The 16,048-nt window shown below is 46.3% G+C and overlaps 1 protein-coding gene across 1 annotated transcript; it reads left to right on the top strand.

Annotated features, from left to right (window-relative positions):
- Window positions 1-6,545: 6,545 nt before the first annotated feature.
- On the top strand, window positions 6,546-7,391 carry Eid2b (EP300 interacting inhibitor of differentiation 2B). The gene has a single exon (XM_004636811.2). The coding sequence runs from the start codon at window positions 6,648-6,650 to the stop codon at window positions 7,080-7,082; it is 435 nt and encodes a 144-aa protein (XP_004636868.1). The 5' UTR covers window positions 6,546-6,647; the 3' UTR covers window positions 7,083-7,391.
- The last annotated feature ends 8,657 nt before the right edge of the window (window positions 7,392-16,048 follow it).

Here is a 16,048-nt window from a genome sequence, read left to right as displayed (position 1 = left end):
CACCTTCCCTGCACACCAATGAAGCCTCAGTGTCCCAAGATTTTAGGGGTGGGGTGGGGGGTGGGAGCTCCTAGCTGTGCTGCTAGGATTCACAGATCACTGGGTGAGTAATTGAACGCAGCCTCCACCCTCCATGCCCTCGCCCCCATAGAAGCCTCTTCATGTCCAAACTTCTGATTCCCAGGTTGATCTTTCTGGTGATCTTGAAGCTAAGGAGGGGCTCACTGTCACCTGCTCCTGAGCAGAACAAAGACACTGCAGCACTTAGACTAGCACAAGGCTTGGCTTTGGGTTGTGGTTTCTAAGCTCTGGGCTAGGAATCCAGAACAGATACACTCCATAATACCACACCACCCCAGACAAACCATCCTTGAGTGATCTTGAATTCCTGTCCAGAGACAGAATGTGCTGTCATCCCCATTTGGGAGCAATATCTACCTGAAATCCTTCAGATGTTTGTTTTACACCTCTATTGTGAGCACTGTTTACATTGAGAATTTGAGTTCAGATTTCCTAGCACAGATTTTATGCAGTTGCTTCTATAGAGTCCTCTTCCAGACAGGCTGTTGAGCTTTCTCTAATGCTCTTTCTCACCTTGGAAGACAGGGCTTTAGATAAGTCATGATTATTATGTATCCCTTTAGAACTTTTGCAGCTTGTAGTGTTTACAGTTCCTCCTGTTTTGTCCTGACCTAAATCCATGAGCTCTGTTAAATACTTTAGTTTACCCAGATGTCCAAGGGACCAGAACAGAGATAACAGACTCCCAAGTTTTCAGCCCACATTGCCCACTACCTTAAAGGAACTACACCCTAACGTTCCAGGACGCTGACAGGAAGCAAGGGCATAAGCAGCAAACTAGCTTTGTCTAAGTGGCATTTTTGATGAGAATAATAAAAATGAAGATACCACTTGTCAGAAATGCGCCTGCATTTAGCTACTGCAGGTACATTAATCTGCCAGGGCTTCCATAGCAAAATTTCAGTCTGCTTGGTTTAAACAACAGAAATATATTTGCTCATAGTTGTGGGGGGCAGAAGTCCAAGACCAAGGTGCTGTCATGGTGGGTTTGGGTAAGGACTTTCTTCCTGGTTTACAAATAGCTGCCTTCTTTCCTGCCCTCCTATGGGTTCACTTCTCTGTGCCCAGGGTCACTTTCTGAATTTGAAAGTGTTAACAAAGGACTCTCATAAAACATAAATTTGGGGAAATTCACCTGCCCAAAAAGCCCAAAGCTGGTTTTTTGTAAATAAGTCAGCCTGGCTGTAAAATTCATAAGGTATAGAATTCCCGGGAAAGGTGCTAATATTGTAGTTAAGTTAGGTGGAAATATTCTATTGTAGGCAGTTAGACAGGGAGAGGTCATTGAGGGAATCAGTGCAGAAGATGAGAAGACACTGCAACTGTGGCTGGAGAGCTGTGAGTGTAGCTCAGTGTCCCGGCACCTGCCCGGCCAGCACAAGGTCCTGAGTCTGATCCCCAGCTCCAAGAAAACTAACACAACTGTCCCTGGAGGTGCATCTGTTGAAGGCCAGGCCTCAAGAGAAAAACAGAATAACCAATCCTATAATCCTCCTCAGGGAATGAAGGAGAGATCCTTAAAATGATGTGGCAAGGGCCAGAGAGATAGCTCAGCTGCCTAAGCGCCTGCCTGGAAAGCTCAAAAACCTGGGTTGATCCCTGGTACCACATGCTGTGCCAGCCCCATAGTGTGCCAGCCCCATGCTGTGCCAGCCACTGAAACCAGGCATGGCGGTACATGCCTATAATCCCAATGCTGGAGCGGCTGAGACAGGAGGATCACTGAGTCCAAGCTGCATGGCAAGACCTTGTACCAGATACATAAATAAAAGATTTTTTAAATGATTTGGCAGTAATATAATGAGACTGATTTTTAATATTTCCTTTTTATTCTTTTGTATGTTTTTAAATTTTTAGCTCACAACATGCTTTGCTTGTTTGGTTGGTTCACTGCTTGGTTGGTTGGTTGTTTGGTTGCTTGGTTGCTTGGTTGCTTGGTTGCTTGGTTGCTTGGTTGCTTGGTTGATGATTGATTGATTGACTGATTTAAGATAGGATCTTGCTTGTAGTTCAGGATGGCCTTGGAGTCACAGTGATCCTCCTGCCTTAACTACCCAAGTACTAGGAGTACCCAGCTTCAGCATGCATTTTTATAACCAGAGGAGAAGCAGTAAATACAGGACTCAAAGTAGAAAGAAAAAGAATTGCAATGTTGTACAATCGCATAATTCTCCACAGTTGATAAAGAAAGTTTCATACCTGTGAATTTATTGTCTCTACCCATCTTTACTTTTCCCTCGGCATTCTGTCCCTCTCCCTTTCCTTTTATCTTTCTCCCTTCCTCTCTCCCTCTCTCTCACTTTCTCCCTCTTTCTTGCTTTCCAGGGTTGGTGAGCACTTGCTAGATGAGCTCTCTACTCCTGAGCTACACCCCTGTCCCTCACACTTATTCACTAATTCTCTTTTCCTATGCTCAAATGTAAAGTATCTTAAAACTATTTCCAGACTTTTAAGAAAAGCCTGATTATCAGCATCAAGCCTGTCTAATGGCATCTAACCAGGAGCTCATCCTGCATACCAAAACCTAGAGCTATGTGTCCTAGCCCATCGGTGAAAAAGAGAATCCAGACACACGACAAATGTTAAGACTGACAGATGCATTACTCGGTTTGAGCTGCCATACCCCAAGACCAGACTGGATGGCTTAGACAAGAGAAATTTGTTTCTGTTCAGGAAGCCAGAAGTCCAAGGTCAAGACACCATTCAATTCACTTTCTGGTGAGGGCTCATTTCTGGTTTGTAGATGGGTCCCTCTCATGGTACTCAAACAACCTCTCTATGCTAGGGAAGAAAGGGCAGGAGAATGAGATCAGCCCCACACCTGATGACTTCATTTAACTTACCTCCATAAAGGTGGTATCTCTAATACAATCACATCACAAGTCGTGAATTTGAGTGAAGGGAAACACAGCCCATTCCATAACATGAGCTACAAAGTGCACAGCATAGGGCCTGGCTCAGAACATGGGAAAAATTATAGCGATCAGTGTTATGGTTCATATCTACTGTAGATTCCTACCACCACCACCAAAACATCGTGGCTCATAGGTGGGACTTTGGGGGTGGCTGAATCATGGGTTTGATACTGGATTACACGTATGTGACACAGGATTAGTCCACAGATTGTGGCTGATGGATTTGCTGAAGAGGGAAGCCCCATCCTGGGTGTGGATGGCACCAACCAATAGGCTTGTAGCTTGTCTAGCATAAAAGGGAAGCTTGCTGCTTCTTCATGGCCATGCTGTGAGCTCTTTTCTCTTCTGCTATGCCCCTCTGTCCTGCTGCCCTGCCTTGGAGCCCGCCTACTGTGGACTGAAATCTCTACACACTGCAAGCTAAGATCAACTCTCCTTCCTTTAACTTGTAGCTGTTGGGTGTGGTGTCTCACTGACAAGAAAAGCAATGAAAATAATTAGTAATGATTCTTACAGAAATTCTGTTGGAGAAACAAACTGTGACTCAATTTCTCCTACTGTATACTCACAACGCAGATCACTTCTGCCACCTCAGAAGACATGGGATTTTGCCCCACTAGCAAGCAAGCAGTTCTGCAGTGAACATCAGCAGGGTGTCCTCCACAGAGGAAAGTCACGGCCTCTTACTCTGTTTCCAAAGCTAAGTTGATTGGTTGACCCAGAATACCTTACCTGATTAGGAGGTCGGGTCCCCTTGAGGAAAGATGGCACACTGTTGCCACCACCATAAGTCTTCCTCAAGCCCTTTCCCAATAGGACCTGTGACCATGTACTATTATGACAGTGTGTTTCAGAAGAAAGAAACACCTACTTCTTTTGAGAATTATGACCAAAGAGGATGCTTATGGGGGCTGGGGAGATAGCTCAGAGGTCTAAGTACCTGCCTAGCAAGCACAAGGACCTGGGTTCAATCCCTGGTACCGCATGCTGTACCAGCTCACTACAAGTCCAAGCTGCATAACGAGATCCTGTACCAAATAAATAAAAGATTTATCTTAAAAAGTAGGGGCTTATGGTAGTCAGGTGACAGATGGAGCCTTAGCAAAGGTTCAATTTGCAATAGGACCAGCTGACCAATTGCAATTATATTCCCAATTTCCAAGTACATAAATTAGAATAAAATTACTTGACAACTGGAAGATTCCCTACACTGGCTTGCTAACCTATTCAGTGAGGCTCATTATGGTGAGAAGAGCTAACTAGAAACCCCTGAAACTTTCACTCCCTGCCAGCACGGTGATCTGACACCAAACTACATCTGCAGAGAAATTTCAGTGATTAAAAGATGCCAGGCATAGTGTGCACATTTGTAATCCCAACTACTCCAGAAGCTGGGACAGGAGGGCCAGAGGTTCAAGGCCATCCTGCGCAAATTAGTAGGATCCTGCCTCCACATAAAAGTTAAAAAGCCAAACATAGCAGTGCATGCCTATAATTCCAGTATTTGGGAGGCTGAGTCAGGACAATTGTTGCAAGTTCAAGACCAGACCAGGCTACAAAGTGAGCTTAAGGCCAGCCTAAACCATAGTGAAACCCTGTCTCAAAAAAATAAATAAAAATAAAAGAGATGATGTAACTCAGTGATAGAGAACCCCTGGGTTTGATCCCCCATACTGAAAAGAAAGAAAGATAGAAAAGAAAAAGAGAAAAGAAATAAGCAAGCAAGCACAGGTGTAGTTCCAATGACACCCCCATTGAACTCAGTCAGTAGACCTGTGCAGAAGCCAGATGGATCATCTTGAAGAATGATGAAAATTATAAACCAAATCAGATGTGACTCCAGTTACAGCAGTCAGATGTAGTATCTCTATTGGACACGGCATCATCCCCAAAGCCCAGTGAGGACATCTCAAATGCCATCTGCTGTGATTGGCCCAGCATGGTGGTGCGTACCTATAGTCTCAGCAGTCCAGAGGCACAGGCAAGACTATCACCACAAGTTCAAGCAAGCCTGGACTACATAGGAAAGCCTGAACTGCATAGTGAGGTCCTAGCTCAAAAGTAAATGAGGGGGGCCGGGGAGATGGCTCAGTGGAATAAGCGCTTCCCTGGCAAGCTCAAGGGCCTGAGTTTGATCCCCGGTTCCACCAAAAAAAAAAAAAAAAAAAAGCAAATGAGGGGCCAGGGAGATGGCTCAGTAGAATAAGTGCTTCCCTGGCAAGTGCAAGGGTCTGAGTTCAATCCCCAGTTCTGGGGGGTGAAAAAAAAAAAAGCAAATGAGTAGACTAAAGCATCTGCTTAGGCAGATCCTAGCGGCTGAGGTTTGATCCCCAGAATGCCATGCCGGCCCTGCCCCAGGGGCATGCTGAGAGAGCATGGTGGCGCATACCTGTAATCCCAGTGCTTGAGAGGCTGAAAACAGGAAAATCACTAGGAGTCTGATCTACATAGTGAAACTCTGCAGGCTTTGTAGACCCTATCCTAAATACAGAGAAAAAAGAAAAAAAAATGAAGAAAGGCCACCTGACGTCTCATACTTCTGCTATATTAGGCTAGTTAGGAGCAAATCATAAGACCCTCACACTCTGCTGGGCCTCCTGGGTGGGTGAAACCGAAAGAAGGAGAGGAGCTCAGGAAAGTAAAGCTCATTACATTCACGGATCCTAAAAAGATAGTCACTGAGTATTAAGGGGGTCGCCCAGGAGGAGGCCCGAGGAAGCTGGCCCCACCAAGCCTGCTGGCAACAGAGAATAGGCAAGAGCCTCCACTGCAGTCAGAGGAGGCTAACACGTGAGAAACCTCGCGAGAGATTTCACTGGTGACTTTGACTGCTATTGGTCACATCCAGGGGAGAACAGAAAGAGGAACTTGGTGCAGACCCAACTTATTACACTGGCGCACCTACTCACCTGGGCAACTGCTCACAGCACTTGTGACAGCAGGAAACTACCAAAACCCACTCAAGAGGAGGGAATTACACAAAAGGCTCTGCGCTAGGAGGCAGATGGGGGGAGGTCATTTTAAGGTCTGACTGACCAGCTTAACAGTCAACCTAAAGGGATTTTTTAAAGAATAGGCAAAGATGAGGTGCCTATGAGGGAGGAGGGCGCGATCCTCAAAAATGCTAGTGGAGAAAGAAAACATGAATTTTCCAAAAACAATAGGATTCTTTTCCCAGCTGGAAAAATGGCCTTTTAGGAGTTCCGTGTGAGTTTTGGGGGTGTTGGTGGAGGAAGGGAACTGGGGTCTGAATCCGGGGCCTTCACACTGAGCTACGACGTCTTCTTTTTATATCTTTGAGACAACATCTCACTAAGCCGCTAAATTTCCAGGCTTGCTTCCAACTTTCCATCTTCCTCTGCTGCCTCTCCTAGCGCTGGGATTACAGACGTGCACCACTCTCCCCACTTCCACCTTAATGCTGTACTGGCTCTAACCCTCAAAGTGGCTGCAGTGGTAATTGTACCCACGACCGCTAGGGGACGCTCCAGGTTTGCGCACAGCGCCTACACACCTGCCAGAGATGTTCTACACGCCCACAGCGTTTACGCACACGCCACAGTCCACGCACGCGCACATTCCTGAAACGCACGCTCAGGATTGTTTTTGTGGACCGACTCAGGTATCCGCGGAGTATAATCAGCCTCTGAGATGTCCCAGCTCAGCGGGGAAAACAGTGCCCCAGAAATGAGCGCAGTGAATGGCGACAGCGACGTCTTGCAGACGGGAGTAGGCGGCAGGAGGCGGGCGCAGGAGCCGCAGGAAGGCCCAGTGGTGGAAGCAGCCCGCCCCATGGCGAGGGTGCGGGGCTCGGTTCCCAGGCTGATGTCAGTGCCCAGCCTCCACGGGGAGCTGGGCCTCATAGGATTTAATCACCAGCGGTTAGTCCACCAGTACCTGAATAATTCCCCCATGATCCCAGTCAGGATACTCCGCGACATCGAGGAACGCCGCAGGCAGTTTGTGGAAGGCTGCAGGGCCAGAGAAGCAGCCTTTGATGCGAATCCCCCGGAGATGGACTCCGAGGCCGTAGCTTTCGCCCTCGCTGTGACTGCCGCGGAGGCCGGCAGTCCTCTGGCCGACTGAGTTGGCAATCAGGTGGGTGGCAAGGAGGTCAGGTGAAAAGGCGAAGACAGGCTTGCGCAGACCTAGTTAGTTGGTCGTTAGAGGGGAAATGCAAGCTTCGAAGAAAATACTGCAGTGCGCAGTGAAACGCGGAAACGGCCAGAAAAAGAAATCGAAGGGCACCCGAGACTGTTGGACGCTGCTTCCTAAGAGGTGCCAGGACACTTAGGACATCACTTTGTGAGTTAGGCATCCTTCAGCGTTTGTGGGAACTCTTAGAACAGTTTCATCATAAAGAATGGTTTTCCAAAGATACATAGTAAAAAAAAATGGCGAATGATAGAACCCGGAGAAAGTAACTAAGATGACCAAAGACATAAAGCAAATGCAGCTATTAGGAATCTGCTTGTGTCTCAGTTGTTAGGATTGCAAGGCTATTGTGAGAACCTGGGGATTTCAAAAGTTGTGATCATCGCATTGTCAATGGACAGCGCTTGTGTAAAATTAGTGTCCATGTTTCCTTAAAAAAAAAAAAACCTTCAGATGTATAGCACTCAAGAAAATATGTATTTATAATAAGTATATTTTTAAGACCATATGAAATTGGGCAGGTGTGGTAATAGATTAATAGATTAGTTTTTGTTATGGTTTAAACTTTTTATTTTATTCCAGACTGTGTTGGAGGCACAGAAAGGAAGTGTTATGGCTTGTGTTTAGCTATCCCCCCAAAAGCCTCGTGTGATCATAGGTGGGGTGTTTTCAGAGGTGGCTGGATCTAGATGTGATTGATTCATGCATGGTACAGTGCTAGGAATATTCATGCATGGTACAGTGCTAGGAATAGGTATGAGTAATACTAAACTGTCCCCTGATTGGCTTGGCATCACCCTGATCCCGGTAGCCTGGATACAATACAAGGGACAGAAAGAAACTTGCCCCGCTCCCTGCTCACTTGCTTTGCTACCTTCTACCTGCCACGAACTGTTGCTCCTCTGAGAGGCCCCTCTGTCGGGGAGCCAGCTGATCATGGACTGAGACCTCTGCAAAACCAGCTAAATATACCTTTCCCCCTTCAACTTTGAGTGGTGGGTATTTTGTCTCAGCAATGAGGAAAAAAAAGTAACTAAGAATTCGGTACCAGAGAAGTAGGGTCATTGCTATGACTGTATCTGCCCATTTGGTTTATGAGCCTTTGGAGCTGGCTTGTGGGAAGAGGAAAGGTTAGAAAGGTTTGAAGATGCAGGCTGAAAAAGTAGAGCTGGCATGACTTAGGGTGCACTGGATGGGAGATTCCGGCCAGAGTCTAGAAGACTGGAATGCTGACAAAAAAAATAATGGCAGTAAAGACCAGGCTCAGGAGGAGGTTTGTGTGGGAAAGGACCACATTGGCTCTCGGACTCCAGGCGATGTGGGTTATGGCTTGGTAGAAAGTTTGTCAAGCAAAGCGGCCAGAGATTTTGCCCTAGACTTAGATTAAGGGTGGCAGACTAATTAATCTTAGCAGAAGTTTGTTTTGTTTTATTTTACTTTATTTTGTTTTGTTGGCAGAACCAGAGATTGAACTCAGGCCCTTGCGCTTGCCAGGGAAGCACTTATTCTACTGAGCCATCTCCCCAGCCTTAGCAGAAGTTTTAAGACAGTCGAATGTGAGGGCAGTGCCACAGCTACTGTTGAGGCTTGCAAATCAGATTTATGTTGAACCAAGAGCAAAGAGCCTCGCAGAATGACTTACACCCTTTTAAGTGTGGCCAGAAAGGAAGCTCCAGTAGAGTTTGATCCTGCAAAAAGGGAAGAAAGGAGAAACCGGTCACTGAAAAGACTAGAGATAGCTAAGTATTTCACAAGACAACAAAAAAGATAGCCTGAGGACATTACAAGAAACAGCAGGGCTGCAACCTTCCTAACTTCAGAGTTGCAAAGGTAAAAGACAATGCTTTGAGGAAAAAAAGAGTCCCAGAGCACTGTTCCAGGATGGCAGTGGCCTAGGGAAGTTGTTCCTTGGGATTTGGTTCATGGGCACTGGACCCCTACAGCCAAGAGAGAAGGAAGCCTGGCTACCACCCCAGCTGGCTGCAGACCATGACATTATCCACATGGTACTGGTCTTAGGTGCAGGGGGGTGCAAGAGTTGTTAAGTGAGGAAAGCTTCCACCCAGATCTCACAGAAAGTCCTGGGAGGAGCCAGGGAGATGGCTCAGTGGAATAAGCACTTCCCTGGCAAGTGCAAGGGCCTGAGTTCAATCCCCAGTTCCGCCAAAAACGACCTGGGAGGCCAGGCACTGTGCCCCTGAGAGGCCAGTGTGTGAAGTGCAGTAGAGACCCCAGAAATTTGGAGAAGCCAGGAACGCAGATTGTCTAAAGGAAAACTGCAAGGAAGGAGCAGAGCCAGCCCAGGAGAGAAGATGCAGGAGCTTCAGCCACCAGCAGTGCTGTACAGGTGGAGCCACGTGCGGCCTTGGAGCGCACACCTTGCCCACATGGAACTGCAGGACTTACCATTAGCCCTGCTGGATTTTGGACTTACTTTGGTCCCATTCCTTTGTATCCCCCGTACATAACTTTTGGAATGGAAATGTCTTTCTTGTGCCATTGAATGTTGGAAATGTTTACTTTTCATTTGTACAGGGGCTCAAAGCTACAAGTTTGCCTTACGTCTCAGAGGACTTGAGACGTGGACCTTTCAGCAATGCTGAAACTATACTTTGGCAACTCTTAGAGCTAGGCTAAATGCCCTTTGCATAGAGGGATGTGCATGAGCCAGGGGAGCCAGGGGCAGATGTTATGGCTTGTGTCTAGAAGTCCTCCAAAGCCTCATGTGTCATAGGTGTGTAAATGGTGCAACGCTAGCACTAAAGGTATAGATTTACTCAATCAGTCTACTGATAGAGAGAGGCTTATCTTGCCCCTTGCTTGCTTACTCCACTGCCGTCCGCCTGCCATGGGCTGTTTCTCCTCTGGGATGCCCCTCTGCCATGTCACCCAGCAGAGTATGGCCTGAAGCCTACAAACTGAGCTACATAAACCTTTCCCTCTTTAATTATGAGTGCTGGGTATTTTGTATCAGCAAGGAGATAAAAGTAAGACACAAGTATCAAAAACTGTACTGCGAGAAGTCAACCTCCTGTTCCTCTCCTGTCTGCTGACTTGAAAACTGTTCAGATAGTTACCTTTGTCAGTGGTTTGATATTTGCTTTCTTTTCTTTTTCTTTTTAACTGAACAACTTCCAGCAGTTTCTTAATACATATACAAATTAAAATCAACCTAGAGGGCTGGTCAAATAGCCAAGGGCTAGGGAGATGGCTCAGTGGAATAAGCGCTTCCCTGGCAAGCACAAGGGCCTGAGTTCAATCCCAGGTTCCGGAAAAAAAAAAAAAAAAAAAAAAAAAAAAAAAAAAAAGCTCAGCTGATTAAAATGCCTGCAAGCAGGTGCAGGGGCCAGGGGTTTGATCCCTGGGCCTGCAGTGCCAGCCCCACCCCCACCCCCCAGGGCCTGCAGAGAAGGCGATTGAGACTGGACATGGTGGCGCATGCCTGTATTCCCAGCTCTTGGAAGGCTGTAAACAGGAGAGTCACTACAAGTCGGATCAAGTAGTGAAACCCTGAACGCCCTGTAGACTCTTCCCTAAAAAACAAAAAAATAAATAGGGGCCAGGGAGATAGCTCAGTGGCAAACGCTTCCCTGGCAAGCGCAAGGGCCTGAGTTCAATCCCTGGTTCCGAAAAATAAATAAATTAAATTAAATAAACCTAAATATTATGGTTTTTTTCCCTTTTTAAATCAAGGTAACATAAACCGGGCATAGTGATGCAGTCCTGTAATCCCAGTACTGTGCTCGCTTCGGCAGCACATATACTAAAATTGTAATCCCAGTACTCCAGGAGGCTGAGGCAAGAGGATCGTTGCCAGTCTGAGACCAGCCTGGGGTACAAAGTGAGCTCAAGACCAGCCTGGGGCCAGCCAAGATAGCTCAGCAGATTAAAGTGCCTGTTTAAGCAAATGCAGGGACCAGAGTTCGATCCCTGGCCTGCCGTGCTGGCCCCAACCCCACGCTGAGATGAGATTGAGACTGGGTATGGTGGTGCAAAAAAGACCAGCCTAGGGCTGGGGAAATAGCTCAGTAGCTTGGCAAGCGCAAGGGCTTGACTTCAATCCCCAGTTGTGCGAAAAGGGATGAGACTGAAATGCATAGAGACCCTGTCTCAAAAAAAAAAAAAAAAAAAGTGCAAGGCTGTATTGTAGTATAATAAAGTAGTGATATTTTCTTTTTTTTATTTATTTATTTATTTATTTATTTGTGTGTGGCCAGCTCAGCCCACCAGGGGGCGGGGCTGGCTGGCATGTGGTGCTGGGGGATTGAACCGTGGTCCCTGTGCTTTGCTAAGCTTATTCTGAGTAGGTGCTTTAGACCACTGGGCCATCTCACCAGCCCAATAAAGTAGTGATATTTTCAGTGTTTACAAAATATTTTAGTATTTCCTGTGAAAGCACCTGCAATCCCCACCCCTACCCCCAGGGCATGCTGAGACAGCAGTTGAGACTGGGTGTGGTGGTCCATGCCTGTAGTCCCAGCTCTTGGGAGGCTGTAAACAGGTGGATCACTACAGATCTATGTGCTTATTCACAGAGCAGATGTCTAAGTAGCAGCTCCAGGTTAAAAGGCAAATGCACTGGTGTTTGTAATAGGTATTACTAGAGAGCTTTGCCCACAGTTCTGCCACACAGTGCCCCACAGCCTGGCCAGTCAGACTTTGGAGAATCAGTGAAACATCATTGCTGTTGTTCTAAATTTGTGTTTCTCCTAAAGAAGGACATACATTTAACTATTTTTGCATATATATATATAAATATAAATATATATAAATATATATTTATATTTATATATATATATAAATATATTTTTTTTTCCAGGCGCACCTTGTGTAGTCCAGGCCAGCCTTCAGTTCACTATGTAGCCCAGCAATCCTCTTTCCCCAGTCATGAAAGAAGTTAGCCCTTTGTGATGTTTCTGTTGTCATGTGTGTTTGTTGGTTGCTTAGTTTGTTGGGGCGCAGTCTCCCTATGCAGTGCAGGCTGGCCTTGAGCTTACTTTGTAGCCCAGGCTGGTCTCCAATTCACAAGGATCCTCCTGCCTCAGCCTTCCAGAGTGCTGAGAGTTCCAGCACGTGCCACACCCCAGCTGTTTGTTTTTGAACCTCTTGCTGCCCCCCCCACCCAACGCATTTTTAAAGTTTCCTTTATGTAGGTATTCCAAGGGAGGCCGGGGCTATGGCTCTGTGGCACAGTGCCTGCCTGGCAAGCCCGAGGTCCTGAGTTCGACTTCGGGTACCAGAAAGAAGTATTTGTTTTCATGTAGATGTACATAATATTCTTTTGTGACTTACAGGTTTTTGGTCACAGTAAAAAGTTTTGCCGCTGCAGGATTATGAAGGGATGCTAAATTATTTATGTCATGAACAGGCACAAATTCCATGTAACGCATGTGATCATTATGTATGCCTAAAATGTACCAATAAACTTAAATGCTAACATTAAAAGTGTTACTCATTTTAAATATTTTAAATTCCAGGAATATTATTCTATCTTCATTTGGTTGTTTTTGTTTTGTTTCCTTTCGTTTTGGTCTTTTCTGGCTACTCAGGTATGTCCCCCCTATTGTGAGACTTTTGACCATCTGTATTCATTGACTTTTTTATCTATTTATTTATTTTTTCATGGAACTGGGGATTGAACTCAGGCCATTGTGCTTGCCAGGGAAGCACTTATTCCACTGAGCCATCTCCCCGGCCCTTTCATTGACGTTTTTATAAATGCAGATGGTATTTTTATTTGGAGTGCATTAAATTAATACGATTTTGAGTGAAAATCAGCATCTTTGTGATGTCTTCCTATGTAGGAAGTCCTCATTTATTGTAGTACTTTTTATGTCCCCAAGTGTGTTGTTTTTTGTGTGTGTGAGTGCCTGGCCGGCTCAGCCCACCCTGGGGGTGGGGCTGCTGGTGCAGCATGTGGTGCTGGGGATCAAACTGCAACCCCTGCGCACTTGCCTAAGCTCGCCTAAGGAGAAGCTTTAGGCCACTGAGCTATCTCACTGCCCCCCCCCCCGCCCCCCAAATGCGTTTTAAAGTTTCCTTTATGTAGGTATTCCAAGGGAGGCCGGGGCTATGGATCTGAGGCACAGTGCCTGCCTGGCAAGCCCGAGGTCCTGAGTTCGACTTTGGGTACCAGAAAATAAATAAATAAATAATAAAACTATTCCAAGGAAATAAAAGGCATGTTAGGTTCATGTACCAGCTCCATGAGGAGTGTAATGTTATGTGCTGTAAAAGTACTAATAAAAATTTAAAAGAATATTCCAAGGTCCGCTTATGGCTATCGGGAATGAAGTTTTGTTGTTTATGAATTGAAAATATTCTGGAAAAGAGGCAGGCAGCCTCGGCCCCTCTGGGCTTGCCCGGAGGGCTGCAGCAGCAGCTCTGCCCAGCTGGGGCCTCCTCTGGACCCCTGCTCTCTCCCCCCACCGGCCTACACTTTCACCTGGTCCAGACTTAGACTGGGTTTCAAGGGCTTGCTCTCTTTTCAGCCTGCATATTCTTGCTTAAAACAGCAAAGTAGGGGAATGGGGAGTGTTAGGCTGGCTGTCGGGTCTCATCGGAGGCGGCCAGGAGTGGCGACCCTGTGCTGCTGCCTGTTTTCAGGTTCCCCTGTGCAGGTGTTACAAGCGGGTGCCACGCCCGTGTCTCAGTGGTCAGCTCAGGGCTCCCGCGCAGAATGTCGTGCCAGGGATCGAACCGGGGTCCCTATGCTTGCTAGGCAGGAGCTTAGACCACTGAACTATCTCCCCGGGCGGGTGGGCCCACTTTCTCCAGGCCCCAATCAGCCAACCTCGGTCCTGCCCTTCCTTGGGGTCTCTGAGTGCCTAGAGCAGGGGTCCCAGGGCTGTTGACCAACTAACGAAGCCCAGCGCACAGGCGAGGGTCCCCAGCGCAGCACTGCCCTGCTTAGGGCTGTGTGTTCTCTCTCACGCGGGAAGCGGCTATGGGTCAAGATCACAGCAGACAGAAGAGCCCGGAATCCTTGGGGAAGGGGGTGAGGATGGGGGGAGGGGGCGGGGGGTGCTAGGCAAGAGAAAATTACCCAAATAGATTCGGGAGGCAAGGGAACACCAAGTTCCTGTTTCCGATTGTGCGCCGGGGAGGACACAGCCCCCAGTTTGGGGGGCTGAAGCTGAGCCCTTAGGAGCATCGCTTCAGGTGCTGAGCGGCTCGCAGTCTGTGCCAGCCCCTCCCAAGTCCTACCCATGCAGAGCCTCTTAAAAAACACAATAGATGACGCTGCAAGTTCAAGACCAGCCTGGGCTACAAAGTGAGCTCAGGGTCAGCCTCAACTGAATGGCGGGACCCTGTCTCAAAAAAGAAAGAAAAGCTAGAGTTAGAGTTATTGCCTAACATGTACAAGGCCCTGGTTTCAATCCCCAGGACAAGGACCAAAACAAAAAAGAAAACATTAACAGTAATAAAATAGAATTATCTGGGTTTTGAAGTTTTACATAATTTCCTGATGGAAACCCTCCAGGGCTAAGCCTTATGAGGAAACTAGCTCATTAATAATTTTATTTTCTCTGAGGTCAATAGAATCTGTGACGTGCTTGCCTGATTATTACTATTCCCTCTTTCACATAAATATGGCATTTTCTGGCTTATTTTGGCTATCTTTTTTTTTTTTTTTTTTAAATAAGTTTCTTCACTCCCCTCCTGATGACAGGAAGCAATTCCTAAATCAAAGATACTGTGTAGGGGCCAGAGAGCTAGCTCAGTGGCATAAGTACCTACCTTTCCCTAGCTCAATCCCAGCCACAAAAAAATAAAAATTAAAAAAAAAAAAAAAAATATATATATATATACACATATATGTTAAAATGGGCCTCCATTAGGTAGGGCGCAGTGGACAGTGGCCGGGGTTAGAGCCCCTGTGTGCCGTGCGGGCCCCGCCCTGGGGGTTTGCTGTGATGACTGAAACTGGGCGTGGTGGTGCAAGCCTGTAATCCCAGCGCTTGAGAGGCCGGAAACAGGAGAATCACTAGGAGTCCAATCTGTATAGTGAGACCCTGTACATCCTGTAGATCCTGTAGAACCTGTACTAAATTCATTTAAAAAAAGAAAAAACTTCCAAAAAATGTCCACAGCTTTCTGTGGAAATACTAGGTTTGATGCTCAATATCATTGCTTCTCTAACGCTAGCATAACATAGTTAGAGATCAAATTGTGCTGTTTGTCCTGCTGCCTGTAACATTTTCCATGTCCTGTATCGACCAACCCTCCAAGATGCAAATAGGGCTAGACTCTTGTTTCACTAATAGAAACAATGGGGGCCCATTTTAACATAATATATCCTTTCTCTGTTTATCAATCTCAGGTTTCTCAGTTTTATTATTTTTCAAAAACTAGCTTTTACTTTGTTAAGCCTATTTTATTAATTTCTGTGCATATCATTACTATCATTACTTGCCTTTTTGTTGCTTTTGTTTGTTTGGTTGGTTGGTTGTTTTGCAGTACTGGAGATTGAACTCAGGCCCTTGCGCTTGCCAGGCAGGTGCTTATTCTACTGAGCTATTTCCCCAACCCCTTGTGTTTCTTTTTAACTTAAATTGTTCTAGTTCATGAATTTCCAATCTTATTTTCTATTATAACCATTTAAACCAGATAGTAATATTCCTTCTAAGTACAATTATAATGGAACCCCAGGAATTTAGGTAAACTTTTTTTTTAGCTCAAAATATATCCCAGGGGCTGGTGAGATGGCGCAGTGGTCTAAAGCACCTACTTAGAACAAGCTTAGCAAAGTACAGGGACGCGGTTCAATCCCCAGCACCACATGCCAGCCCCCTGGTGGGCTGAGCTGGCCACACACACACAAAATAAATAAATAAATATTTAAATCCAGTAGAAAAGTATGAAGACGAAATATAGGAAGTAAAGCTGGGGCTGGT

Source organism: Octodon degus, unplaced genomic scaffold (genome assembly GCF_000260255.1).
Source record: "Octodon degus isolate 3935 unplaced genomic scaffold, OctDeg1.0 scaffold00083, whole genome shotgun sequence".
Taxonomy (NCBI): Eukaryota; Metazoa; Chordata; class Mammalia; order Rodentia; family Octodontidae; genus Octodon; species Octodon degus.
The sequence above is the reverse complement of the archived record's forward strand: the minus strand, read 5'-3'. Positions and strand labels throughout refer to the sequence as shown.